Here is a 27,956-nt window from a genome sequence, read left to right on the forward strand (position 1 = left end):
TTTGTTAAAATGGTTTCTTTTATTTGAGACACAAAAATGCAAAATCGCTGATATCAAACATTTCCCGACCAGCTACGATACCGCTATGTACAAAAGATCTGATGATAAATGTGCACACATATAAAAATACAGTATGCAGAACCTATGTACAGTACATGTGCAAAATGTATGGCATCAAACATGATAGGGGACTGATCTCAGGGCGCAAACAGCACGCACAAAGGCATCATGGTTTTTTCTTCTTAAGAAAACGACACAAGGCAAGCCGGGCGCCGTGGCTCAGGTCTGCAGACCCTGGCGACTCAGGAGGCTGAGAGCTGAGGATCACAGTTTGAAGCCAGCCCAAGCAGGGAAGTCCGTGACACTCATCTCCAATTAACCACCAAAAAAAGCCGAAGTGGCGCTGTGGCTCAAGTGGTAGAGCATCAGCCTTGAGCAAAAAGAAAAAAAGCTCAGACGGCGCCAGGCCCCGAGTTCAAGCCCCAGGCCCGGCACGAAGCGACGACGACGACGACACAACCGACACAAGGCGACGCACGAATGGACCCGGATTGCCATCGACTGGTTTATTCAGTGGACAGGGCTGGCGGACGGGCGCCTGCTCCTCCCCGCGGCGTGAGATGTTAAGACCTAAGTGACAGTGAGCGCGCGACCCTGGCCGACGGCGCCGCCTCTCCACCCGGCCCGGGCAGAGAGCGGGTCCGCGCCCGGCCCGAGCGCCCAGAGCTCGGCGCGCCCCCTGCCCCGCCGCGCCCCGCCTCACGCGGACGGGCCTCGTGGCGGCTGTGGTGCACAGCGCCTCCTTTTGGCAAATACTTGGCAACGCCTTTGGTTTGCAGGACTGCAGGTCGCTGGAGGCCGAGCGGCGCTCCGTCCGGCTCCGCGGCTGGGGCGCGCGGCGCGTGCGCAGGGGTGACGCCGGGTGCGGGTTCGGGGCTCTGCGCTTAACTTTGCCTGGCAGTTGGCACAGAGCTCGGCACACGCGGCCGCCGTGACCTCTGACCCCGCCTGGGCAGCACCTGGCGGATGTGAGATGGCCACGCTGCTGTCGCAGAGCGGGACGCTTCCCGGGCGCGGGGGGGGGGGGGGGCTCCTGTAAACATGGACAGCTGGGGGGGGGGAGGCTGCGGGGAGGAGGCCCTGGCGGGGAGGAGCGGTGCGGGTGCCCATGCTCCGCGGACAACCACTTTGCAAATCAACACGCAACCCTGAGCGCAAGGCCGGCGCGGGGAGGTCGGGGAGGTCCGGGATGGAGGAGGAGGTGCGCGGTTCCGTTCCAGTTCTGGCCGCAGGGCGCTGGTCTCCGGCACCGGGGCGCCCGGTGGCCCCGACCTTCCAGTTAGCGTGGATCGTCCGGGGCCGGCCGCGTCCGCCTCCAGCGCTGCCCCCAGCTCCTGCGGGGAGGCGGCCGTGGAGGGGCCCCAGAGGCTCAGCCCGGTCTGAGGCGGGCCCGCGGGGGCCGTCACCGTCACCGTCACCGTCAGGCGGCGGGGCGGGGCGGGGCGGGCGCAGGGGCGGGGCGGGGCGGGCGGTCCCGCCTAGGCAGCAGCCGCGGCCTCCGCGCTGGGCGCGCACGTGCGTGGGGGTCCTGTACAGTAGGCGCGTTTCAGGAAAGCGCTAGAAGCCAGCGGGGGGCGCCGGGGTCCCCGCCCCGCCGCGGCGGCTCCCACCCGGGAGACTGAGATCCCCGAGGGGGTCGGCGGGAGGGGGGGTCGGCTCGAGGGGGGCCCCGCGCGTTTACATCCCGCATGCGCGCAGGGCCCGCCCGGAGCTCGCTCGCGAGAAGTGACAGCACGGCAGCCGTCTGTGTGTGAAAAAGCCTCCAGTTTTTCAGTCCGGCGAGGGGTCGGCACGGGTGCGGGGACATCCAGTTACAAGGCGGAGGGAGGGCGGCGGCTCCGGTTCCCTGGAACACTCAGCCACCTGACCCGGGATGGGCGGGGATGGCGCGGGCATCCGCCCCAGCGCTGCTCAGAAGGTTCCGGGCCTTTCCCGGGATTGTCTGGTGTCCGTGTTTTACAGCATGGGAACCCGGAGATCTACCATGAGATCCCCGAACTCCACGGTAAACTACAGACGCGTCCGGCGGCCGGCGGCCGGGGTCCCCCGCGCCCCTCCCCTTCCTGTGCCCGTGGAAGTCCGCGCGGAGCCTGCGGGGCGGCAGGTGCGTGTCTCCGTGGCCGGCTTCCCGGCCCCCCTCCTCCTCGCGCTCCGGCCCGCGAGCCGTGTGCGGCAGCGCCTTAGTCCCAGGGCAGCGGCAGGTCCTGGGGGTCCAGAAACTCGGCGGAGAACATGCTGGGCGCGGTGGCGCTGAGGGGGGTGAGCCCCGAGGACGAGCTGGGCAGGGTGATGTCCAGCCACTCCATGCTGTCCAGGTTGGAGTCTGAGAGGTCGAGAGACAGGCAGGGGGTGCCCGCGGCGAAGGGCGCGTCGGCCGTCTCCATGGGCGCCGGCGAGGGCTCGAGCGCAGGCTGGCTCAGCAGCTCGGCCTGCAGGTCCTCGATCAGGCAGAAGGCCTCTCTGTCCTCGGCCGCGCCCTGCAGCGGGGTGACGTCGCCGGCCGGAGGCAAGGTTCCGTCCAGAAAGGCTTCCAGCTGGTTCTCCAGGCTGGCCGAGAGGCTGCTCAGGGGCTCTAAGGCTACAGGGGGCGCCATCTGGACTTGGGGCGGCGGCCGGGACACCACGGTGTTGACCGGCATGGTGGTGATGCTGGCTGTCACTGGTCTCATCTTGGAGATCGGGGAGGGCTCTTCTTTGATAGGGAGGGAGATCTCTGTGTAAAGTGATGGACACGATTAGCAAAGAATTCAGGCACCACTGGCTAACTTACTACTTTGACTCCTCCTTGCATCTTGGAACAGAGAACTGTGGGATCAGCCTAAGTCCCCATCACCTGCGGGGTGGGTAAAGAAAACCGGCCCAGACACGCAGGGAATACTGGGCACAAAGAAGGAAAGGATGCTATGTGCCAGCGCATGGATGGAACTAGAGAGCATGATGTTAAATGAATTCTGCCAGAATTAGAAAGAAATCATATTTTCTCTTATACATGCGATCTAGATTAAAAAACAAACACCTGAAAACAGAGGAGGGTAACAGAGGGGAAGCAGCGGGGGGGTGGGGGGGGAGGGGAGGGGAGATGAGGCACTGGTGAACGCATGGATGGAAGAATGAACAGCACAGTGGAACTTTCCTAAGATTAGATTCCGCGTGTGAGCCACCAGCGCCCGGCTTGATGTGTGTCTTAAGCACAGATTATGTTATTCCTCGCTAGGTCAAGTGGCAAGTTATTGGCCCCTGCTGTAGTCACATGTGTACACAACCAACCTCCTTCACTTTTATGAGGATTAGCTGGCTTTGTTTTATGCAGACCCACTAGGAGAACCAACTAATGGCAGGTCTTACAGCTCAGCTGTAAAGTGGACACTTTAATAGGTGAGAGCACGGCCTTGGAGCATGGGCTGTGCACGTTCAGCAGTGCCGCCCTTCCTCACCCAGCAACCTAGCCCGTGAGCAGGCTTGTGCTGTGCCCAGCGTCCTAGCCCGTGAGCAGGCTTGTGCTGTGCCCAGCGTCCTAGCCCGTGAGCAGGCTTGTGCTGTGCCCAGCGTCCTAGCCCGTGAGCAGGCTTGTGCTGTGTCCAGCGTCCTAGCCCGTGAGCAGGCTTGTGCTCTGTGCTTACACCCTTGTTCCACTTGCTGCTGGCATCAGCAGTAGGATGAAGTAGCACACAGCTTCACCTCGTAATAAGAAAAGCTCTCTCTTTTAGAAAGTAATTGCTGGCTTTTGCACTTTCATTTCCAAGTGTAGGCTGTAATATGATGCTTGCTCATCATTTACGAAGTCTTTTACCAGGTTTAGAAAAAAAATTTGGGGGGGCAGTTGTGGGGCTTAAACTCTGCTCAAGGCGAGCACTCTACCACTTTGAGCTCCATTTCTGGTTTTCTAGTGGTTAATTGGAAATAGTCTCACAGGGAGTTTTCTGCCTGTGCTGGCTTTGAAGTGTGATCTTCAGATCTCAGCCTCCTGAGTAGCTGCGATTACAGGCGTGAGCTACCAGTGCCTGGTTACATTTTATTTTATTTATTTTTTTGTCAGTTGTGGGGCTTGAACTCTGGGCCTGGGCGCTGTCCCTCAGCTCTTCAGCTCAAGGTGAGCACTCTACCACTTGAGCTACAGCACCACTTCCGGTTTTCGAGTGGTTTACTGGAGATAGGAGTTTCTCGGACTTTCTTGCCTGGGCTGGCTTTGAACCGTGATCCTCAGATCTCCACCTCCTGAGTAGCTAGGATGACAGGTGCGAGCCACCGGTGCCTGGCACATTTTACTTTTTAACCATCACATTAGAACATGGATTGCCTCTTAAAAAGCCCATGGTTGAGATGCACCATGAGCTTATTTTGCAAGGCCAATATAGTTCTTAGCAAAACCCACACTCCACATGCCACTGCCTGTAGTCATGTGTCAGAACTCTCTTTGGTGCCAAGTTTCCAACTAGAACATCAACCTCACTGTCAAAAGTGCCTGGTACCAATGGAGACATTTCATCACACTGAAAATGTCAAAGAAAACTTCTTCCATCAGGGTCAATTAAAAAGTACTTTGAAACAGCCAGGCGGCGGTGGTTCTCGCTTGTCATCGTAGCTTGTCAGGAGACTGAGATCTGAGGATCTCGGTTCAAAGCCAGCCTGGGCAGGAAAACTGTGAGACTCTTATCTCCAATAAACCATTCAGAAAACCGGAAGTGGCGCTGTGGCTCAAGTGGTAGAGCGCTCGCCTTGAGCTGAAGAGCTGAGGGACAGCGCCCAGGCGCAGAGTTCAGGCCCCACGACCGATAAAAAAAAAAAAAAAAAGTACTTTGAAACAGCAAATAACTTTTGTCCTTTTTTTTTTTGTCAGTGCTGGAGACTGAACTCAGGGCCTCGCACAGGCTAGGCAAGTGCTCTAGCACTGAGCTATAATCACAGCTCTTGAACTTTTGAAATAGATTTTATACTTACTTTGAAGGCCACGTAAGCAGAGGCAAAGATACCCTTGTTGTTATTTTGTGGTGGACTGACCGCTACCTCTGTTAAGACTTTGTGCTGTAAGTCTGAGTCTTTGAGCCCAGGTGACTTGCTGGCCCAGGACTAACGCAGCCTGGGAGGGCCCTGGACACACAGACCTGAAATGGAAACTGCCTCTATGCTGTGCCTGGGAAATGGTCTTTGCTTTTCATCTGGCATGTGTCTATGGAGACCCAGCATCGCGTACTGTGTGAACTCATCAGCGGCCTTCTCTCCTTGTACTACAAGTTGTCTTAACGGCCTTAAACGAAACAGATTTAAAAACAAGTGCTAGGATTAGCTCTTTCTTGGTGTGCGCAGGTGAGCTGAGCTGGAGGGACACTCTTGGGCATGTGTGTGTGTGTGGTCAGGTCCTGCCTGACTTCACCTACCTCCACTCTTTATGAGGATGTCGAAGAGGTCGTCCATCTGCTGGCTGTGCGCGGTGGAAATCTGCAGAAGAGAACACCGTGTTAGCCAGCTGCCCAAGTGTGCCGTGCCACCTCCCAGCACATGCCATTCTACCATGTGGTTTTCTGGGAAACACTGAGGGCACCTGAGAATGAGCCCAAGTGTCACAGCTGTGTAGGTAAACTGAGAGCAGAGCAAGAAGTCGGCTCAGAGCACTTCTGCGCTTCCTCATTTCCTGTCACAGAACCACTCTTTCAAAGGTGTCTAGAACTTTGAGTGCCTTCATTAACTGGCCTGTTTAGGAAATTTGGTTGTCATCTCTCATTTCTCCTAGTTTCATGAAAGGTCAGATAACAGTTTGGTTTGACTTTTAATGTAACTCCATTTTCATTTTCAGTCTGTCTGTTGGGGCCTAATACAACAGTTAGTCCCAAAAAAAAAAAAAAAAAAGAGTGCCTTCATTCACTTAGGCAAAAAGCTGTACATCAACAGACGACCACATCACGTAGTGCATGCTTTGCCAGCTTTGACTTTTACCTACTGAACAAGAAGCTGCCTTTAATGTAAATGAGACATTTAGTTCCTGACAGCCGCTGACCTGTTTCCTGTGCCCTCTCTAACATTTTTCTCATCAGCCTATGTTCTTCCAGTGTGTTAGTTTGCTTTGGGCAGGGCTGGGCCTCACACTTGCTAGCAGGCGCTCTACTGCTTGAGCCTCACTCCCTACCTCATTTTGTTTTCATCGTTTTTCAAATAGGGTCTTGGTTTTAGCTGGTCTGAACCATGATCCTCCTGTTATTCTTCCCACGTAGCTGGGACACACAGGGGCAAGCCAGTGCTCCCAGCGTTTTATTGGTTGAGAAGGGATCAGGCAACTTTTTGTCTGGGCGGTCCAGTCCTCAGCCTTCTGGGAGCTAGCATTACAGACCCATCTGCACAGATCTGTGGATGTAAATGGATCCACGGTAGGGTCTCTTTTTGGCAGACATGAGAAGAATTAAGATTCTTTTACTCTGTAATTACTTTGAGATTTATGCCTTTAGGAATAGTTCTTTCCTTTTTATTTCTAAGTGGTATTGCTGGACTTCTTCGTTCACCTGCTATTGGACACTTTGGGTTTCTAATTGAGTTGCCAGGAAAATGTGGGTACAAGTCTTTGTAAAAACATATGCTTTTTCCTCTTTGGCAAAAATTTAAGACTGGAGTAGCTAGACGATTGAGTGGATAGACCTGCAACTCTTTTTAAATTAGCTTATAAGGAAAGAGATTTTACTGTTCCATTTCGACATATTTACCATAACAGACCTCAGCCTCCTGAGTAGCTGGGATTACAGGGGTGAGCCACCAGCGCCCGGCTACTCACACATTTCGTATTCCCATCAACAGGGTGAGATTTCTTGGTGTTCACATTTACACGGCTGGTTTGTAAATGCTGGGTGTGTCATGAGGTATGTAGTGATGTCACAGTGGTTTTATTGGCATTTCCCTGAGGACTAAATGGCTGGGCGCCTTCCCACATGCTTCCCTGCCTGTTATTTTTTTGGTGAAATGCTTGACTCTTGCCAACAGCAGGTGGTCTGTGTTGTTTAGGCATCGGCCCTGAGCCTGTGTCTGTGTTTAATGTAGGACTATGGAGAACGTCAGGCATCTGTCGCTGCCCTGACTGCCCCAGCCCTCTGTGGCAGGTCTGCGGGCATGGAGCTTAGGGCGGGCTGGGCTGCGGCTTGCAGTGCGCCGGAGGTTGCACGGAGGTGCTGGCTGCGCTGGGTTGTCTGGGTCCTTGGCTGGGCGCTGCCTAGACAGACCATGGAGCGGGGGCAGCACAACCGTCAGACTCCCTCTGTCTACATGAGTGAGGGCCAGTCCTGCCGGGGTCCGCTGAGGAACATGCCAGCAGGGCCGTTCCTTGCGTCCTCTAGGAAGAGGTGGGCCTTCCTCAAAAAGGAAGTTAAGTGGGGGAGCTCTAGGAGGCAGGAATGTCAGGAGGTGCTCAGGGTGGTGGGTGAGATGCTGCTGGATGGACTATGAACTGGCGCGCTCCCCCGCCCCGCTCAGGGGAGAGAGAGGCACCGGAGGCCACCCGGGCACTAGGTGGTGAAGTCTGCAGAGCTGGGGGGCTGGCCTGCCAGGAGCGAGTGCATTGGAGGTGTGCAGCCCTGACTGACGGCCTGGCAAATGGTGGGTTTAATAAAGCCAAGGGAAACGGGAGAAGTGCCATCCTGGATGGAATAGCAACGTTTAAGGACGTCTCACATAAATAATTCTTTGGACCCAACCAAAACATGAGGTCACAACTCTGTGTGTTGCAGGGGCGAGTTTCTGAATGGCCGGTAGCCAAAGGGTATGCAAAAGTGTCTGGGGTTCTTCCTAACATCCTTTCAGTGGTGCACAGCTAGGTAAAATGGAAGGCTCCTGTCCTGGGCATAATTTTTGTGTTTCGATGGCGGCAAGTTGTTGTGGGAACAGATGCCGGCCTGTGGCCTGTGCGCTGGGCGCGGTGCTTGCTCACTCGCTCACCTCCGGGAGGGCCGGGGCTGGGGCCGCGCTGCGCGTCTGCTTGATGGCCTCCTCGTAGCGGGGCGGGTCTTTAGTCTTGGTGACAGGGGTCCCAAACAGAGAGTGCTGGACGACAAATGGCTGGGCTGGAGGGGGCGAGCTGGGCTGTGTCAAACAGAGGGGGAGGGGTCAGCCGGATGCTCACCGGGCTGTGGGCAGGCGCCATCATGGTGTTCTGACCATGTCACCCCATCAGTACCAACTGCAGCCACTCCATGTGTGACGCCCAGGCACTGGAATGACTGAACCCAGCACGCACCGCGCCCGAGGTCAGCCGCCCACCCAGCATGCACCACGCCCCATGGTCATCATAGTTACCTTGCTGGGCACGCTGGGCCCGTTCTGCAGGGGAGGAAGTGGGGCGCCTCGCGGCCCATTCTGCGGGGGAGCAAGCGGGGCAGCAAGCGGGACAGCTCTGGCGGGAAGCGTGCTGTTGGCGGCCTTAGTGATGAAGGGCTGGGGCGCGGCGGGGACTGCGGGGGCAGGCTGTCTCTGATATGGAAGGATCGCAGTGGGCGCTGAGGTTGTAAAAACCTGGAATGAACGCGTGTTTCTCTGTCAGCCTGTCCTTTGCAGACAACCCAGTCTGAGTGCTGCGAAGGGCCAGGGAATCCCATGCGTGAGGCCTGTGAGCAGCCTCTGGGGAAGGCCTCCGGCAGTGGAGGTGAAGGGGCTGGGCGCCCCGGGCTGGCATCAGTGTCTGAGCACACCCCCACTCAGGATCTGCCTCCCCAGCGTCTGCCACTCCCAACATGACTGGGAAGTGCCAAAGCCATGTGGACTCCATCTTCCTGCGTCCACGCAGACAAACGGGACAGGGGAGTGCTGGAGAGCCTTCCTGCTTCAGCACTTTCTAGAACTGCCTCAAGTCAAGCCTCCGCACTGTGTCGCTCCCTGGAGACTGGGGAGCGCTGCACAGCTGCCTGAACACACGCCAACACAGCGTCCCACCGGGCGCTGGCGGAAGCCTAGTCTGCCCTAGGCACTAGGCACTGTTGGCTCTTAATACACGAGATGACAAACTCTTTATATACATACACGTGTGTGTGTCTGTGTGTGTGAGTGAGAGAGAGAGAGAGAGAGAGAGAGAACACGAGTACTTGAGATAAAAATAATCAAGTATCTTCCTCTTCTGTTCTCAGGGAACAGCAGATTTAATTCACAAAGAAATGTATTTTAAAACAGTAAATTCAATATATGAGAATTTAAAAAGTACTTCTGTAACTCACCTGGAGGAGAGTTAACTATCAAGCTGTCTTTAGTGCTAAAGAGCCCCTCAATCCCAGAGAATGGGACATAGTAGCCCAGCAGCCTCCAATCTAAGGCTCCTCTGATGGCGGGGACCGGGGCACTGGGGAGCTTCCCGAGGCCCAGGCCTCCTCCAGGAGGAAGAGCAGCTGTGCTCTTGGGCGGCACCCTGGCCTGACTGACCTGAGGCTGGCTGAGCACGTGCTGTGGGAAAGTGTCTTGCTTCTGAGGCCCGGCGGGGGCCAGGCCGGAGGGCAAGGCCGCAGCTGCTATCTGAGGCTGGATTCCTGCTTGTTGCGGCGTCTAGGAGGTGAACAGAAATCAAGGAAAAATCAATGGGCGAAGCAAAACTGGAACCAAGAATTGCCAATTGTATCTAAAATGAGACACCATGTTGATAATGTCCTCTCATCTGTACAGATCTGAGTCTTGTTTTTGTTTTTGCCAGTCTTAGGGCTTGAACTCAAGGCCTGGACGCTGGCCGAGCTGCTTTTTGCTTAAGGCTCGTACTCTACCACTTGAGTCACAGCGCCACTTCTGGCTTTTTCTGTGTATGTAGTACTGAGGAATTGAACCCAGGGCTTTAGGCATGCTAGGCAAGCACTCTACCACTAAGCTACCTTCCCAGCCCAGATCTGACTCTTAACTGTTTTTTCAAATTTAATTTTAACCCATACCTATGTACCATTAATGGGGTGCCATGGGTGGATGTTTTGATAGCGTACATATTATACTTAAGGTTTAAAAGTCAGGTGAAACTTTTATCTTTCTGGTGCTGAGTGATGAACCAGGGCTCCACGTGCCAGGCCAGTGCCCTGCCACTCTATCACGTCTCCACTCTGTCATTTCTTTAGGAAAACGTTCACAGCTTTTCTCCTGGCTTTATGGAGGGGTCATCTGTAGTGACCCTACTGTGCAACAGCAGGCAGGACTCCCTCTCCTCTTTATTTTTGTTTACTTTTGTCGGTAGTGGGGCTTGAACCTGTGGCCTAGGAGCTGTCCTCGAGCTTTTTCATAAGGCTAGCACTCTACCACTTTGAGCCACACCTCCGCTTCTGGTTTTCTGGTGGTTAACTAGTGATGAGTGTCGTGGATTTTCCTGCCCAGACTGGCTTCAAACCGGGAACCCTAGATAGACCTCAGCCTCCCAAGTGGCTGGATCATAGTTATGATCCAGCCCGCCAACCAGCTTTCCCAGGTGAACCTGAGCAGGGCCGACCCAGCATCCATCAGCTGGCCCTTCCATCTGCACAGGGAGCAGTTTCCACCAGAAAACTGGGAACTGAACGGGGCTGCGTAGTAGCTCTGCCCACGGTAGGGCAGGATTGTACATTTCACAGCAGCAAGGAAATCTGTGAGCCCCAACTCCACAATCCCTGTTTAAACATGCACCAAGGAGCTTGGGGCGGCCGGCCATATGCTGGGTCCTCACAGGCTTGGATAAAATCTGGGTTCATTTCTGTATCAGCTCTAATGAAAAATTGTGTGTGTGTGTGTGTGTGTGTGTGAGGTATGTCTTTTAAAGAGACAGCATGGATTTCTCTCTGCTGTTACAGATATCAAGACCAAGAAGCACTGGTCCACATGGTCTGTTGTGACTTATAGCCCACAGGTGGTTAAAACCTACCCAGTGGTACTACACAGAAGCGACTCGGGCAGATGGGAGGTGAGAAGTTACGTGGAGAACTGGGGGCCTGGAGCTCCCGCGCCCCTGCCCTAGGGCTGTGGGTGAGGCAGCGTCACATCACCAGCGCCTTCTAGGATCCAGATCTGGGGGTCAGAAGACCTGGGTCTAGAGGTCCTTAGCCAGAAGTGGGGTCTGTCGTTGGGGCCCCTCTGGGGAAGGGGGAATTGATGTTGGGGCTGTGCTAAAGGGCAGCCACTGGTGTTCTAAAGGGTCTCTACGCCCGACACGGTTCACTGAGGGGAACAGCAGGAACAGAAAGGCCTGTGTTCACTGGATGAAAATGGGGCTAGCCCTCCACCTGTGAACGGTTTCCCTGCCAGTGGTGAAGCCACTGGGGGGGGGAGGGGAGTAAAAGCGACTCGGCATGATGGGCCGATGCGCATCCCACCTGGAGCTTGAGGCCGCCCACCGGGAGCTGCACTGAGGTGACGGCTGAGCCCTGGATGGAGACGGGGAGCAGCAGCTGGGCCGTCTGCGTGGTGAGCAAGGCCTGCGGCTGGGCGACCACGGTGGGCGGCTGTCCCTGGGGGCTCACATAGAACTGCGAGACGATGCTCTGCGGCTCGGCCGGCGCCTCCTGCTTGATGACCACGGCCTTTTTGGCCACGAGGGCCTGGCCGCCGGTGGACACGGGCTGGCTTCCTGAGTGGCCGGCCACGGGGCCAGGCTGCCGCGGGCTGGAGCAGTCCGGGAGCGAGGCCTCGTCCTTGACGGTGGGAGGCACGCTGCTGCCCTGCTTTGGGTCCGACATGCTGACGGGATGTGGGGCCGTGCCGGGCTGGGGCTCGGGGGGCCGCTGCTGCTGTTGGCCTCGTTTCTCCACCTCCAGCTGCATCTTGAGAACCTCCACGAGCTTCTGCTCCTGCTCCAGCTTCCGCTTCAGCTCCTCGATCTGCTTCTCCTTCTCCTGAAGCTTGCGGTCCTTCTCGGCCGCGTCCTGCTCCAGGGTGGACAGCGTGCTGCTGGCGGGGCTCAGGCTGTCCTCGTGGTTCGCCACTCTCAGCGGGGACGAGCACAGGAACTGCGAGGGTGACATCATGGTCATGATCTCGGTCAGCGTGTCGGCCATGGCTGCGTCGTCGGTGCTGAGGCTGGACTGCTCGGAGGGCGCGGGGGAGATGGGCAGGGGGGAGTGAGCGGCGTCCGCAGGGGTGGGGTGGCTGGCTCCGGCAGGCGGCAGCTCCGCCTTGAGCGTGGGGACAGGGCCCGGCCCGGCAGCACTGGGCAGCGCTGTGACCGGCAGGGCCACGGCAACCTCCGGGTTACTGGTGACGATGGCAGCGGAGGCCGCCACCATGCCGCCCGCAGCAAGGCCGCCGCCTGCCTCCTGGAAGGGCTTCAGGCGCTCGATGAGGTCCGGCTTGGTGCCCGACACTGGCAGTCCCCTTAATTTCAACTCTGTCTTCAGTTCTGATACCTGGTGGCACAAAGAAATCACATCTCTGGGTTTATAGGGATGTGGCGGAGCCACAGGCTGCTGTCCACCCCATAGCTAGGGAGCTGTGTTGTGTCCCCAGCCTGCAACCATGGCTACCCCGGGAGCTGTCTCCTCCGTGTGTTCACCGACAATGACGCTTGGTTAGCAAGCAGGGCATAGGAGGAGACGAACCAGAGACTATGCACACCCTCTACCAACAGCTGCTCTCCACACCGAGAGCTGTTACGGGCATTCTAGAAAACCCACGGGAAGTAAAGGCAAGTGCCTCTGAAAAGGCTGTGGTGTGGTGGAAGGTGCTGTGGGCTGAGTGCCCCGCGTCTGGCGGGCTGGCCTAGGTGCTTCGAGTGGGCTCCGTGTGGAATCACCTTGAGGTCATCCAGACTGGAAGGCAGAGGCCCCGGCTTCCTGCCGGGCGCGGCGGGGCTCTGTCGGGGGGTGCTGGGCGTGGTGCTGCTCAAAGTCGGAGTCCCACTGTTGCTGTTTTTATCATTTCTTCAAAAGAAACCAAGTTCATAATTAGACAGTTTCTCCTCAGGGTTTGTTAGCTTGGGAAGAGACCGGGGCCTGGTCACCGATCGGGAGAGTCGACAGTGTCAACTAGATCTCAACAGCACCGCGGCAGGCTTTGTGAGCTTGTTTGTGCCGGGGTGCCTCACCGAGGGCAGCTGGGCTGGAAGGGCAGAGGGCTGGAAGGGCAGAGGGCTGGAAGGGCAGAGGGCTGGAAGGGCAGAGGGCTGGAAGGGCAGCTGGGTTGGAAGGGCAGAGGGCTGGAAGGGCAGAGGGCTGGAAGGGCAGCTGGGCTGGAAGGGCAGAGGGCTGGAAGGGCGGCCTGTGCGCTACCAGCTCGCGCTGTGCTCCAGGTTCCGCGCCGGCATGGTGCTGATGGAGAGCAGCCAAGCAGGGGACAGAACGGAACCGGAACCAGAGCTCCCTCCACACAGCCCTGGAGCTAGCAGGGTGGGCACTGCCATGCCGTGGAGGGAGGGGGTGCTCCAACGATGGCACACTTTCTAGAGGTTTGGATAAAATGTCAAATGCTTATCTTTGTTTCCCTCTCCTCAGGTTAGTGAGAAATCTGTGCTGCGCAGCCTCACTGTCTCCTAAGGAGCCTTCAGACACTTGCTTTCTGCTCCTGCCCTGCCCTGCCCTGCTCTGCTCTCCCTGGGTCTGAGCAGCGGGCGCACGGCCTCCGCGGCCCTGGCGCGCCGCCTCAGCCACTGCCCGGAGGACGCACACCTCAATTATTCTATGCAGACACCCTCCAGTTGAAAAGTACTTGGTTTAAAGTACTTGTGACTATGATGCGGTGTTTAACTTGGTTCTGTTAAAGGCTGAATGAGTCTCTTCACTCAAAGCCAGAGAAACAGAGAGGAAGGAGCTGAGGGGTGCGCGCAGGCTGCCGTGCTTTCCCGACCTTCCGTGGCGTCCACGCTGGCCGAGGCAGATGGGAGGAAGCCCTCTCTTACTCCTCCCACAAACAGAAGGACTACACAAGGTGGGCAAATCCACTGGCACGGGTACTATCGGGCTCCAGGCTTTGTGAGGGAATTCGGGTAAGGATAAATAATGTGGTACTGGGGTTTGAACTTGGGACCCCGTACTTGCTAGGTAGCTGCTCTACCACGTGAGCCATGCCCCAGTCTTTTATGCTTTAATCATTTTTCAGACAGGTTCTCGCTATGTTGCCCAGGTGGACCCGGACTGCAATCCTCCTCCTTTGTGTCCTACATGGCTGGGAAGACAGGTGTGAACCACCAAGCCCGGCCTTTTGCTGTTGAGATGGGACTGTGCTAACATCTCCCTCCTTTGCTTTGCCACCACCTGGCACCTGGGCACCCTCTCCACCAGCACTCGCATCATGCCCCAGCCCTTCCAGGTGCGTCCTGAGCCATTCCCACAGAAGCATTTGCTTTCACCGGGCGCTGGTAGCTCACGTCTGTCATCCTAGCTACTGAGGAGGCTGAGATCTGAGGATTGTGGTTCAAAGCCAACCCAGGCAGGAAAGGCCATGAAACCACTAGAAAACCAGAAGTGGCGCTGTGGCTCAAGTGGTAGAGCACTCACCTTAAGCTGAGGAGCTGGGGGACAGTGCCCAGGCCGAGTTCAAGCCCCACGACTTGCTTTCTTAGACCATTCCCACTCTTGTGCCCACTTCTTTTCAACAGGCAAATCTCTCCCGCATGACTAATTGTGAAAGGGCATCTCTAACTTACAAAGCCACCCTCACTGTGACTTCCAGTGCTATACTCTGAGCTTGGACAGCAAAGTGTGAGCAACCGTGGAGCTTGAACACAGGACCACACCCAACCTCCAGACCTCGGGTCCTCCTGACCCCAGAGCCCCGCCCACTGCCCACGCCGTACTTGATGGGCGCAGGCAGGATGGCCTGGTAGCTGTAGTGCTGCTGTTGCTGCTGGCTGAGGATCTGCAGCTGCAGGAAGAGCTGCTGCTGCTGGAGCAGCCGGGCGTAGTTGGAGTCCATCTGGGGTGCATTCTTCTCCCCCTTCTGGTCTGGAGGAATGTACTGGTGGTACTTTAACTTCTTTACCCGTGGCTTGGGATCTTTGCACTTTTTGCTGCGGTGTTTATCATTCGGATTCTTGGGATGGCTTTGCTGTTTTTTGGAGGGAGAAAGACAAGATCGTTTTTCACAGCTTTACCCTTGCAGTTGATGGTAGTGGGAACCTCAGTGACTAAGTGAAAAAGCAGTGCACCTAGGAACTAGTGTAGCCATTACATGGCAAGAGCCAGGGAAACAGGCCATTCTGGCTTAGACCACACAGCCTCTCCCGCGGTACTGTTCTTGGGATTAGTGCGGCATTCGCCCTTTAAGCTGGATGAGCCCTTACTGCGGCCCTGTGTGGACACAGTGCTCAGGGTTTACCTGTCACTTCATAGTGAAAGACACACACATGCACACTAAATGTGCAAAGGGGAAGGACAAGACTAGTTCACTGCAGTGTTTAAAAATAGATGGGGGCTGGGAAGGTGGCTCAGTGGTAGAGCGCTTGCCTTGCATGCCTGAGGTCCTGGGTTCGATTCCTCAGCACCACATAAGCAAAAAAAAAAAAAAGCCGGAAGTGGCGCTGTGGCTCAAGTGGTAGAGCGCTAGCCTTGATCTGAAGAGCTGAGGGACAGCGCCCAGGCCCAGAGTTCAGGCCCCACAAAAAAACAAAACAAAACAAAAAACCAGAAGGAAGAGAAGGGAGCGCTTGCCCGTCTATACCTGGAGTGGTCCCTGGCGAGTCTCTGTGGGCATGCTCCGGGCCAGCGTGTGCTGACCCTGTCTCCCGGCCTTTGCATGTGGTGACCGCTCGGTGCTCAAAGGACGCTTCTGCAGCATGTCATGGCTGTGTGATGCAGCGGGTGGACATGGCCGGGGCACTGGAGCCAGCACTGGCTCACCAGGGCTGACGTGGACATGTCCTCTATCTCCTCCCAACTCAGCCTTGTGGTGTTGTGTTATCCTCGGCTTCCCTAACCAAGTCCTGAGTGTCACTTTTTTGGGGAGGGGGTCAATTTGGGGCTTGAACTCAGGGCCTGGGCACTGTCCCTGGGCTTCTTTGTGCTCAAGGTTAGCACTCTACCACTTGAACCACAAGGCCACTTCTAGTTTTTGAGTGGTTAATTGGAGATGAGTCTCATGGGGACTTCTCTGCCTGGACTGGCTTTGAACCGCGATCCTCAGATCTCAGCCTCTCAAGCAGCTGGGATGACAGGCGTGAGCCACAGGCAACCAGCTTGAATGTCACATTCTTATGTCAGCAGACGAAAACGAGCTGCCACTAGCCCTGACATCACGAGGATGTGCGTATGGAGAAGCCCAGGTACGAGCTGATGGGCAGGGAGCGCCCACTTGCCCCTCGCTGGGATTTCTGGCCCCAGTGCTGAGCAATGGGAGTTGGTGACACACAGAACGTGCTGTCCAGCGGCCCGTGGGGGAGAGAGCAGGCGGCAGCTCTTGTGGGCGGCGCTCCCGTGCTGCTGGCTGTGGGGCGGGCAGAGCGGCCCTGGCCCCGTCCAGCTCCTGAATGGCAGCAAGAGGGCAGCTAAGTCTCTCATGCCCTTTCGAGTTCCACTTTGAAATGATCATAGCGTTACCAGCCCGCCCATACACTTCAGTGAGAGATTCTAAATATCATTTTAAGAACTTTAAGAATGTTCTTTTTCCCTGAGATTTTTTTCTAACTGCCCAAGTGAAATGTAGGGACGGGACCCAAATCGGAAGCTTCTCTAGGAGGCGCTGGTGGGAGGACTGGAGGCCTGGCCCCAGTCTGCAGAACATGTTGCATATGGACAGGTCTAGCGAGACTTGGGGGGACACTGGGCATGCAGATGGGTGCCCCACCCCGCCGTGTGTGCACCCGGTACCCACCTTCACCAGGGCAGGGCCAGGCTTTGCGGAGGACACAGTGTTTGTGGGAAGGACGGGAGCTGTGGACCGGGTGGGAGGCTGGTCCGTAGGGGGAGGTGTTTTCAAGAATTCAGGAACTGTTGGGGTCACTGAAGTAAACTGGTGAAAAAGGCAGAAAAGGAACAAGGAAACTGGAATGAATGACAAGAAATTACCTCATTAAAAGTCTAGCTGGGCACCAGTGGCTCACACCTGTAACCCCAGCTACTCAGGAGGCTGAGATCTGAGGATCATGGTTAGAAGCCAGCCCACTCAGTAAGTGCGTAAGACTCTTGTCTTCAAATAACGACTCAAAAACCGTAAGTGGAGCTGTAGCTCAAAGGGGTACAGACTAACCTTGAGCAAAAGAGCTCAGGGCCTCAAGTTCAAGCCCCACAACCAGAAAAAAAAAATCCACTATAGAAGAAATGAAGGAAAAATGCATTGTGTCCGAGACTCAGGTGGTGGAGCATCATGCCTTACCTTGGAGGGATCAATTATTTAGGCTTTGTCCCATATCAACGAGCAACTCTAGGTAAGGCCAGCCTGACTGTTGTATGTTCTCAGAATTATGCTCAGAGCTTACCACTTTTTGGCAGAAAAAAAAAAAAAATCAAGATTCATGATCAGAGCAATATATGGCATTTGTATGGTTTTCGGGCTGGCTGGAGGCTACGGTACAGCCCCCACCCCCTCCACCTACTGCATCCCCAACCCGACCAGCAATAGTTGGCCACATCTCCATTTCCCACGGTAGGAGAGTGGCTGAGGGGCGCGCTGTGCTGGGACGGGCCAGTCTCCCTCTAGCCACCTTGCCTACGGAGAAGGGCTGTCCTGTTCTCTCCATCACAGCTGCTGGTGCTCAGTGGAGGGAGTTGAGGTGAGCAGAGGAAGCGAGGAAAGGCTTTGCTGGGCTTTCTTCACCTTTTGTTGTTGTTGTTGGCTGTGGGGCTTTAACTCAGGGGCTTGAGTGCTGTCCCTGAGTTCTTTTTGCTCAAGGCGAGTGCTCTACCACTTTGAGCCACAGCTCCACTTGTGGTTTTCTGGTGATTTATTGGAGATAAGAGTCTCATGGACTTTTCCTGCCCGGGCTGGCTTTGAATCCTGATCCTCAGATCTCGGCCTCCTGAACAGCTAGGATGACAGGCGTGAGTCATTGGCACCACGTGGTTTTCTCACTCTACGAGCAATCTGCTTTCAGATTTTAAGTGTCCATCTTCTGGAAATAGCACTATGTCAGCAGTCAGTGGGAGGGATGTGGTAGGCTTAATGCCAGCTTTATCTTAAGGAACAGTGTCTTGATTTTCTTTGCTTTCATTCCCCACACAGTTCAGACTTGTGACACTAACAATCAAAGTCAGTTCTCTAGAAGTACTTGTGTTTTAAAATAGCAAATCATATTTTCCCTCCTTAAATGACCCCAAAACCCAGAGGGCTATTAGCAGCAAGAAATATGAAGCACAGCGCATCTAGTTACTTAACAAACATTTGTTTAATGGATGAATGGACATTCCTTGTGGCTTTGCTCAGCTAGGTCACATTCCCCAGCCCGGCTGGAGCTGTGTGAGCGTGCAACTGTGTGTGCCAGCTCAGCTTTCTTCATGGATGTCAGCTTGGAAGTCATGGCTAACGATACGAAACCCTTCAGAAAGATGGTGGCACTCCATGATTCAAGCAGAAATGAAGGGAAACGACTCACCCCGGCGATGGCCCCAACATCCCTGGAAGCCCTGGCCCCTTCCTGAATCTCAGACCAGTTCACCTCACACTTCACGCAGAGGATGTGGCTGTCCTGAATCCTTGCATCCTTTTTGCGAACAAGGGTACTTATCTCTGGGTAAGTTATCACAGAGGGCAAAAAACATTTCCTGGGCTATTCCGTAACTATCTGAGGTAGAATGGAATGTTTGAATTATGAATTATATATGCATGTATCTACTCCAGATACATTGTGAGCCGGGGAGCATCTGACCTGTCCAGCCCTCACCAACTACCTGGTATGACAGTGTGAGCAGGGTTAAAAATCTGAAAAAGCATCCAGAAGCACGGATGCAGAATCCACTATAATAGCTGTGCAAATGTTTTGCCTCATTTCTAGGCTGTGCCAAAATCATCCTTAGTCGCAATCACTGTTCTCATGAACTCCTTTGGAATTTCAGAAAAGCACAAGAATAACTGAACTGAAATAGTGGTGGTTAGCCACTCTTATTGCAAAGATAATTGCTAGTAAAGAGAGAAGTGTTTAAACTCTTCTTCACATTGTTAGTACACACACCCCTTTTTTTGGTAGTACTGGCTTTTTGTCTTGCTCTACTGCTTGAGCCATACCCCCACCCCTTTTTGCTTTTGAATAGGGCCTTGTGTTCATTCCTCAGGCTGGTCTGAACCTTGAGCCTCCTACTTATGCTTCCCACATATCTGGGGTGACGTTTATGTACTACAGTACCCAGCTACTGATTGAGCTCAGGGTCTCACAAACTTTTGCTTGAACCTCAGTCATTCTATCTGTCTCCCAAGTACCTAGGACAATAGCACTTTGTTATATTTTGTAAGGCTTTTTACTTGTTATTTACCGAAGTGTCGCTTTGAGCAGGGCTGTGCCCGACCCCCAGTATCTAGGATAGCAGGCACCATACTGAAGAGTCTGGTTCTTTGTTAAGAAGGGGTCTTATAAGTAGTTCTGCCTGGTCTGGCATCAAACTATGATCCTTCTCCCCCCAGGCTCCCAAGCAACTAGGATTAGAGGTGTCAGTGGTTCCCAGTTTATTAGTCTTTTTAGTGTGCCTTAAAAGAAATAGGCCATCCTGGTGGATCAAGCCTGTTAATTGTAGCAACTTGGGAGGTAGTGAGAGCCATCTCAGTCAGCAGCTGGGTGTGTGCCTGTTATCTGCGGGCTGGCATCGTGGCTCTTGAGCCTGCCCTTCCCCAAAGATGGGGGAGGGGGGAGAGGAGCACACGTAGGAGGCTCACAGTCCAGGCTAGCCTGAGCAAAAAGGAAGACCCTACCTTGAAACAACCAACATAAAAACGGGTGGGAGGCCTTGCTCAATGGTGGAGCATGTGTGTGGCGAGCTGGAGGCTCTGAGCTCAGCTACAAGAACTGCAGTCCCCAAACACAACGACCTGAGACCTCATTTAGGCCGTGTCTCTGTTTCCTTCCTATCGGCTTACATTACCAGAAGAACTTAAAAGATTAAGAATATCCAGGCTACAGAGGATACCATGGCTCACAGTAAATTGAGCAATGTGTTAAAATCTTAAAAAGAATACTAGGCAAGCTTAAGTTTGATACTATAAAAATTGACTTTCAAAATGCTGGGGAAATGTTTCCATAGAGAAACAGGCAGGCAAGTTGCTGACTTTCCTCTTCTTGTTGCATGACTACTCATGATTCCTTCTTAGGTCACAGGTGGCAGGAGGCCCTTTCTCTCATTGTCATGTTAGCACCGTAAGAGGACACATCAGAAAAGTGCTTAGACCAGCGGTTCTCTTACTGGAGATTGCCACGGAGTTCTGCACCATGGAACAGTTAAAGCTGGAGCAAATGAGCAGGCTCTGTGCTCATTCTCCTACAGAACAGCCACTCAACAAGGAGCAACATCGCTCTCTGGCAAAGTGCGTGCATGATTGCATTCTTCCTTCCTTCTTCTTTTTGTTGGTCATGGGGCTTGAACTCTGGGCCTGGATGCTGTCCCTGAACCCTTTTGCTCAAGGCTAGTACTCTACCACTTGAGCCATAGCACCACTTCTGGTTTTCTGGTGTTAATTGGAGATAAGAGTCTTTTGGGGACTTTTTTGGCCTAGGCTGGCTTTGAACCATGATCCTCAGATCTCAGCCCCCCGAGTAGCAATGCCTGGTGGAAGTGCTTTCTTCAATTACAATTTTCTTTATGCAATATTGGGGACAGAAACTAGATACTGGGGGAAAAAAAAACTAAACAAAAGAAGTTTTTGTATACTGTAGCTTTTAAATCTGCAGTAAGTCTGTTTTCACTTTAGGATGTAATAAGAGTTTTGATTAAGATGTCTACATGCAAACAAATTCAAATGTAGCTAGTCATTAATGTTTCTATATATGAATCCCTAGACAAAATGAACAATGAATAAGTTCAATGTAAACTGAAAACATGTTTTGTATGTTTGAAAGATGTGTCTAATGTAAAACTCTAGATTTGTCTAGCCCTGATTGTTCTAATTTATAATTTTCAGTTTAACCATTTTACCTTTAGAACAATATAAAAAGCCATTTGATTTACTGGTGTAAAATCTAGTGGACATTTAGCTGATTTACATGCATCACTGATTAGTAGTGCAGATTTGCATAAATCATGGCTTTGAAAGGTGCATCATTAAAATCTGCAGTAATACGTACATAAAATTTACCATTTTTGATCACTGTAGGTGATCACTGTAGGTTTACACTCTTCATTCCTGTCACCGCCAGCTTTTTTCATGACCCCATCATTCTCTAATCCTAGGGACAGTTTACGGGTCCCTGGAGTGGAAGGACAGAGTAGCTATGGGGGCTGGGCTGTTTCTTTCGGTATAATGGTGGAGAGTCACCTATGCACTGCGCCTGGTGGAACTGTCTTCCGTTCTGACTGTGAGAGCCACTGCTGGCGTTCTGTGCACTGGGTTTGCCCACTGTCAATGGATACTAGCTCCCTGCACTCCGACTCTGTCAATGCTGCTTCTGCAAGACAGGTAGGCACATGTCTGTCCTAACTTGGGCTTCCCATTCTTTCAGATGGAGGACACAAGCAGACCGGCTAGATCGTACGGTGGATTCCATTTCAAATGTCTGGAGAGGCCAGCACCGGTCTCCAGGGCTACTTTGACTTCCTTAGCTGCACATACAACCCCAGTTTGCTCAGCATCCTTGCCAAAACTTGTTACTTTCTGCTCTTTGGACAGCAACAGTAACTATGGGCATAAGGTGGCATCCTCTGGTTTTGATTTGTAGTTCCTTAATGATCAGTTACATTATACGTTATAACATTATTTGTCATCATGTGTACAATGGGTGTATGCTATATGTTGGGAGGTTTTGTGATATGCCCATTGACCAATGTATAGTAATCCTTTATCATGACTTTCTAATATTTTATCCTATTCTATAGGTTGACTTTTGACTGTTGATAATATGCTTTTTTTTTTTTTTTGGCCAGTCATGGGCCTGGGTGCTGTGGCCCTGAGCTCTTCAGCTCAAAACTAGCGCTCTACCACTTGAGTCAAAGAACCACTTCTGGTTTTGAATGGTTTATTGGACATAAGAGTCTCACGGCCTTTCCTGCCCAGGCTGGCTTTGAACTGCGATCCTCAGATATTCAGCCTCCTGAGTAGCTAGGATTACAGGCATGAGCCACCAGCACCCAGCTGATAATATGCTTTGCACAGAAGTTCTGAATTTAATACTTTATTTTTAACATTGTTACTTTGGTCTCATAGTCAAAGGAAATTTTCATAACATTGATTTGGCAATGATTTCTTGCTAAGAATTTTATTGCTTTGGATCTTACATGGAGCTCTTTGTTCATGAAGTTAACTTTGATGTAGGATGCTACAGAAATAGTCCCACTTCATTCTCTCCCATGTGGATGCACAGCTGCTGAGCATCATTGGTTGAGGAAGACTGTCTTTTCCTTATTAGATGATTTGGTACCTTGTCAGATTCTTTCACCATGCATGTTAAGAGCTTATTTCTGGGCCCTCTGCTCTGTTGGTCTGTATTTGTGCCTGTACCACACTGTTTTGATTAGTGTAGCTTTGAAATAATTCTCAAAGTCAGGATAAGACAATCAACATTGTGATTTCTGGTTTATCACAGGGGATGTACTGCAGCCACCGAGTGCCCTGTGTCGTAAGGACTCCCGAGGTACAATTCCCTCCCTGAACTTGGGTGTCTTTCCATTTGTGTTTGATGCCCTCCTCTTTCTCTTTTGCTTAGATTCTGTAGATATTTTCCTAAAATAATCCATAGATTACAGTTAACACCCTACATTTGTGACATCTTGTCTTTTTTTCCCCCCTTCCCTCCCTACCTTCCCCAAGGTTCTTTTTTTTTAATTGTGATTACGTGATTACATAATTTCCCAAATTTCACAGTATTGTAGAATAATGATGCTCATTTAAAGTCACAAGTTCATACTAACTTTCCTGGAGCAAATTGTCTATCATAGTCTATAACTTATAATGGTGTACACATATACACCATACATGTGATCAGCAGCATGGGGGTATTTAGTAGTGGTTTGACCAGATGAGTGGGAGTTCTTTGTTTCTTAAGTCCTGTTAGTTTTGTCGTATCACCTAACATTTTTTTTTTTTTTTTGTCGGTCGTGGGGCTTGAACTCTGGGCCTGGGCACTGTCCTTCAGCTCTGGGCCTGGGCACTGTCCTTCAGCTCTTCAGCTCAAGGCGAGCGCTCTACCACTTGAGCTACAGCACCACTTCCAGTTTTCTGGTGGTTTATTGGAGATAGGAGTCTCACGGTCTCTCCTGCCCGGGCTGGCTTTGAACCGCGATCCTCAGATCTCAGCCTCCTGAGTAGCTAGGATTACAGGCGTGAGCCACCAGTGCCCGGCTCACCTAACATTTTGGATTTAGCATCCACTTATCAGGGAGACCATGTACCATTTGTCTCTCTGCTCTTGGCTTACCTGGCTCAACATGTTTCTTCTAGCTCCATCCATTTCCCTGCAAATGCCATTATTTTGTCATTTCTAATGGCTGCATAATATTCCGTTGTGTATAGATACCACAATTTTTGGATGACATCTTGTCCTAATACCGACTGTAGTCATATACAATATACTGCTTTATAGGCTCCACAAATTATACATCTACATTCATGGCTACATGACATACAATTTTTACGTATTTTTGCTTTCAAATCCTTTAGGAAACATGTGGAGTTACAAACCAGAATGACAGTATTGTAAACATCTGTGCACATGTCCTTGTGTTAGCTTTCCATGACTGACAAAACACACAGACAACCTACTTGAGGAGGGCCCACCTGCCCGCTCATAGGCTCCAAGGTGTTAACAGGTGACGCAGGACGGCGCGCTCGCTGTGACAGCAGCTAAGGTAAGGGAAGGTTTGGCCTATGGTTCAGAGATGATCAGTCCTTGGTCCCTAAGCCTGTGAACACACGCTGTGATGGGAGAGAAGAAAGAGCAGAAAAGAGACATACAGAGCCAGGCGCTGGTGGCTCACCCCTGTAATCCTAGCTACTCAGGAGGCTGAGATCTGAGGATCGCGGTTCAAAGCCAGCCTGGGCAGGAGAGAGACTGTGAGACTCCAATCTCCAATAAACCACCAGAAAACCGGAAGTGGCGCTGTAGCTCAAGTGGTAGAGCGCTCACCTTGAGCTGAAGAGCTGAGGGACAGCTCCCAGGCCCAGAGTTCAAGCCCCACGACCGACAAAAAAAAAAAAAAAAAAGAAAAAAAAGAAAAGAGACATACAGAGAGACGGGAGAAGAGAAGACACACAGGGACAGATGGAAGAGAAAGGACATTCAGGGGGGAGAGGAGAGAAGGAACAGAGAAAGGGGGGGACAAAGGAAAAAGGGGAGAGGACAGACAGACAGGGGAGAGAGAGATAGGGAAGAAAAGAGGGAGGAGAGACACATAGAAAGGTGAGCAGAAAAGAGACATACAGAGAGAAGAGAGGATACAAAGGGAAAGGAGAGAAGAGGGAAAAGAAAGGGCAAGGAGAAGAAAGAGAAGACACACAGGGACAGATGGGAGAGGAAGAGAGGACATTTTGGGGGGAGAAGAGGAGAAGGAAAAGAGAAAGGAGGGAGGAGACAGAAGAGAGAGGGGAAGAGGGAAGAGAGGAGACAGAAAAGGGGAGGGAGAGGGAAGAGGAAGGGGTCAGGCACACAGAAAGGACAAAGTGGAGAGGAGGGAGAGAGGAAAGGGGAGGAAGATGGTGAGGGAAGACAGGGAGAAAAGAAAAGCAGCGAGGGAAAAGAGAAAGAGAGAGGATAGACACACGGAAAGGACAAAGTAGGGAGAGAGGAGGGGAGTGATAGGGAAGGAAGAAAGGGGAGGGAGAGGGAACAGAGAGAAAGAGAGAGAGAGAGAGCAAAGAGGACAGACACACAGAGGACAAAGTGGAGAGAAGACACAGCGGAGAGCAAGGGAAGAGAGGAGGGAAGACAGGGCTGGGAAGGTGGCTCAGTGGCAGAGTGCTTGCCTGGCATGCATGAAGCCCTGGGTTCCATTCCTCAGTACTACCTACACAGAAAAAGCCGGAAGTGACACTGTGGCTCAAGGTAGAGTGCTAGCCTTGAGCAAAAGAAGTTCACGGACAGTGCCCAGGACCTGAGTTCAAGCCCCAGGACTGGCAAAAGAAAAGGAAAATAAAATCAGGAAAGACAGAGAAGGAGAGAGACATGAGGGAGAGGGGGAACACAGAAGAGGAAGAGAGAACTGTTGCTCACCCAGGAATGGCAGGCAGGGAAGCTGGGAAGAGGATCTAATAGTCCATTCACCTACAAACTCATCCATGAATTGATCCATTAATGATGTCAGGACCTCATGACCCAATCACCACCTAAAAGCCCATTAGTTGTCAACCAAGTCTTGGGTAGGGTTTGGATCTAAAAATATCCATTTCATTCATTAAATCAGTAACTACTTGCTGATGTGCTGGACCCAGGTATTTGGTGCAAGTTACTGGGACAACCTGAGGGAAATCTTGGTATCTAATAAACAATGTGTTAAGTCCTTTTCCTTGAGGGAAATAAGAGTAGGTAAGCTGGGCGCTGGTGGCTCACGCCTGTAATCCTAGCTACTCAGGAGGCTGAGATCTGAGGATCGCGGTTCAAAGCCAGCCCGGGCAGGAGAGACCGTGAGACTCCTATCTCCAATAAACCACCAGAAAACCTGAAGTGGCGCTGTAGCTCAAGTGGTAGAGCGCTCGCCTTGAGCTGAAGAGCTGAGGGACAGCGCCCAGGCCCAGAGTTCAAGCCCCACGACCGACAAAAAAAAAAAAAAAAAAAAAAAAAAAAGAGTAGGTAAATATACACATCAACTAAGAAGTCTGGACAAATTCTATATAAAGTACAAAAACTACCCAAATAAAGAAAGCCTAATTATCCATTCTTTGTGACAAAAACCCCAGAGACAGCACTGAACCATAGTTTGCCACTGAAAACTATTCCAGCTGTGCTCCGTCTACTCAGGATGCTGAGGACTGACGGTTATTAGGCAGAGCTAACCTGAGAGACTTGTATTTTTTTAATCAGTAAAAACCTAGACATTTGACACTTGAGATGGCTCAAGTGGTAAGGTGCCAGCTGTGACCCAAAAAGCTGAGAGTTCAAGGCCTGGAATTGAAGCCCCAGTACCTGCACAGCAACAACAGAAGAAACCAGAATCCTCACCATTATTTACAAACCTCCCGAAGATGCATCTTTCTCCGATAGCAAGCCGGCACATTTTCCTTGGATGTGCTTTAATTCCATGAATAAAAGCACAAGAAAAGTGGCTGTCAGGTTCCTTACTGATACGACGGCAGGCACGGGGCAGGGCTCCATCTTTGGCTCTGGCCTGTTAGCAGCCTCTAAAGTGGGACAGACTTTCAGCAGTCTGCATGTTGCCTATAGACTGGCAACACCGGAGTTATTTAGTTAGAAAGGCTGTGCCTCACTTACCAGTCCAAATTCATTCTTTAACACCACCACCATTCCTGTTTTCCTTCAAAGATTCTAAATGCCAGTATGCTGGGTGGGGCTGCTGCTTTTAACTTAGGCTCATCTAAGTAGAAAGCTTAACTATCACAAGCAATACAGGGAAAAGAAGAAGATAATCTGCGCACGCGCAGGCAGAATTGTGATGAAGCTATTAGCAGGCAGATGGGCAAGGTGGTGAAATGCTTAGGTCATGCTAATAGCCGTCACATCCTGAGGCGCTCGGGTGGAAGCAGAGGACAGCCCAAACGCTAAGTAGAACTGGGTTTTAAAAATGCTATTTGCTTGCATGCTTGACATTCTTTTTGGCCCTATTTTTAAAGCTCAAATCAGGGTGCACCAAATATGAGAACACAGCAGGATGGGGGGCATGGCTCCCCATCCCTCATCCTGTTTGCAGGCCAGCTGCCCAGAGAGCCGAAGGGTCATGCTTGCTGATGACCGTGGACAGGATGGTGTGAACTGCTGGCGCTCACACCACCTCGAAGGAGCCCTACTCAGATGAAGCGAGCAGAACCTTCTACAAAGAGTCTGTCAGTCTGCACTCACAGAGCCTGCATGGGATATTGGATGCGCACACACAGTAGGTCTAACCTCTAAGGGTCAATGTCTCCCCTCTCTAGTAGGCTTACATTCTTGTTAGAGGCAGAGAAAGAAGGAAGTAAATGAATGTACTTCACAGCACAGTGTGAATGAGGCGAAGGAAATAGTGCTGAAGGCATAGTTTCCGCCAAACAGATGTTTGTGAGGGAAAAGCAATGATGTAGGAAAATAGTCTCCAGTCTATCATGCTTATGTAAACACAGGCTGTCTCTATGCTAAGGATTAAAGCAGATAACTGTCAAAAGTCCTTTAACAACTCAGAAATCCTAAGACAACAAGCTTAACAAGAACATTTTCCTGAACTTGAGCAGTCCCAATAAGTACTGCCAATAGTTTTCATTATAAAATAACCAAGGGCTATTAAGATTCACGGAGATGAAAACAAGTAATATACAACACTAGAATTCCTATCAAACCTACAGACACATGAATACCATTAAAAATTGGAAATGTGAACTTCCAATGTAATTACCGATAATGTAAGATTCTTTTGCACGTCCTACATTTCCAGTTCCAATATAATCTAAGGGTAATAAGAGCTCAATATTTGCTAAACAAATAACTTGGTTTCAGAAACCATTTAAAATGCCAGTTATAACATTAAAGGTCGAGGCTGGGGTCTAGCTCAGTAGTAAAATACCTCCTTGACATTTGTGAGGTCCTGGGGTCTATCCCTGGCACTGCAAAAGGAGACAAACATAAAACTACTATCCAGGGTTGAAAGTATTGTTACTTATGGAAAGATAGGGATAGGTAAATCTGTAATACACTCCAGGAAAAACAATCATGTGCCCACCTTAGGCCCAACAGACTCAGTATCTGGTCATTTATCCAAAGAAATAGACAAGCACCCAATGATATCTACTTATCTAACTAT

General features: G+C 52.0%; 1 protein-coding gene across 7 annotated transcripts in view; it reads right to left on the reverse strand.

The window, feature by feature from the left end:
- Window positions 1–27,956, reverse strand: part of LOC138825615 (myocardin-related transcription factor B-like) — a 170,813-nt gene continuing 142,857 nt past the window's right edge. For all 7 annotated transcript variants that reach the window (XM_070020321.1, XM_070020320.1, XM_070020319.1 and 4 more), the window contains 9 exons: window positions 16,759–16,896; window positions 14,747–14,997; window positions 12,749–12,875; window positions 11,334–12,362; window positions 9,442–9,561; window positions 8,329–8,544; window positions 7,972–8,115; window positions 5,436–5,496; window positions 1–2,773 (listed from right to left, as the gene is read on the reverse strand). In XM_070020321.1, the coding sequence (XP_069876422.1) occupies window positions 2,241–2,773; window positions 5,436–5,496; window positions 7,972–8,115; window positions 8,329–8,544; window positions 9,442–9,561; window positions 11,334–12,362; window positions 12,749–12,875; window positions 14,747–14,997; window positions 16,759–16,896 (2,619 nt within the window). In that variant the 3' untranslated portion in view covers window positions 1–2,240. The remainder of the gene's footprint in view (window positions 2,774–5,435; window positions 5,497–7,971; window positions 8,116–8,328; window positions 8,545–9,441; window positions 9,562–11,333; window positions 12,363–12,748; window positions 12,876–14,746; window positions 14,998–16,758; window positions 16,897–27,956) is intronic.

Source organism: Dipodomys merriami, unplaced genomic scaffold (genome assembly GCF_024711535.1).
Source record: "Dipodomys merriami isolate MVZ:Mamm:240054 unplaced genomic scaffold, mDipMer1.0.p SCAF_138, whole genome shotgun sequence".
Classification (NCBI taxonomy): Eukaryota; Metazoa; Chordata; class Mammalia; order Rodentia; family Heteromyidae; genus Dipodomys; species Dipodomys merriami.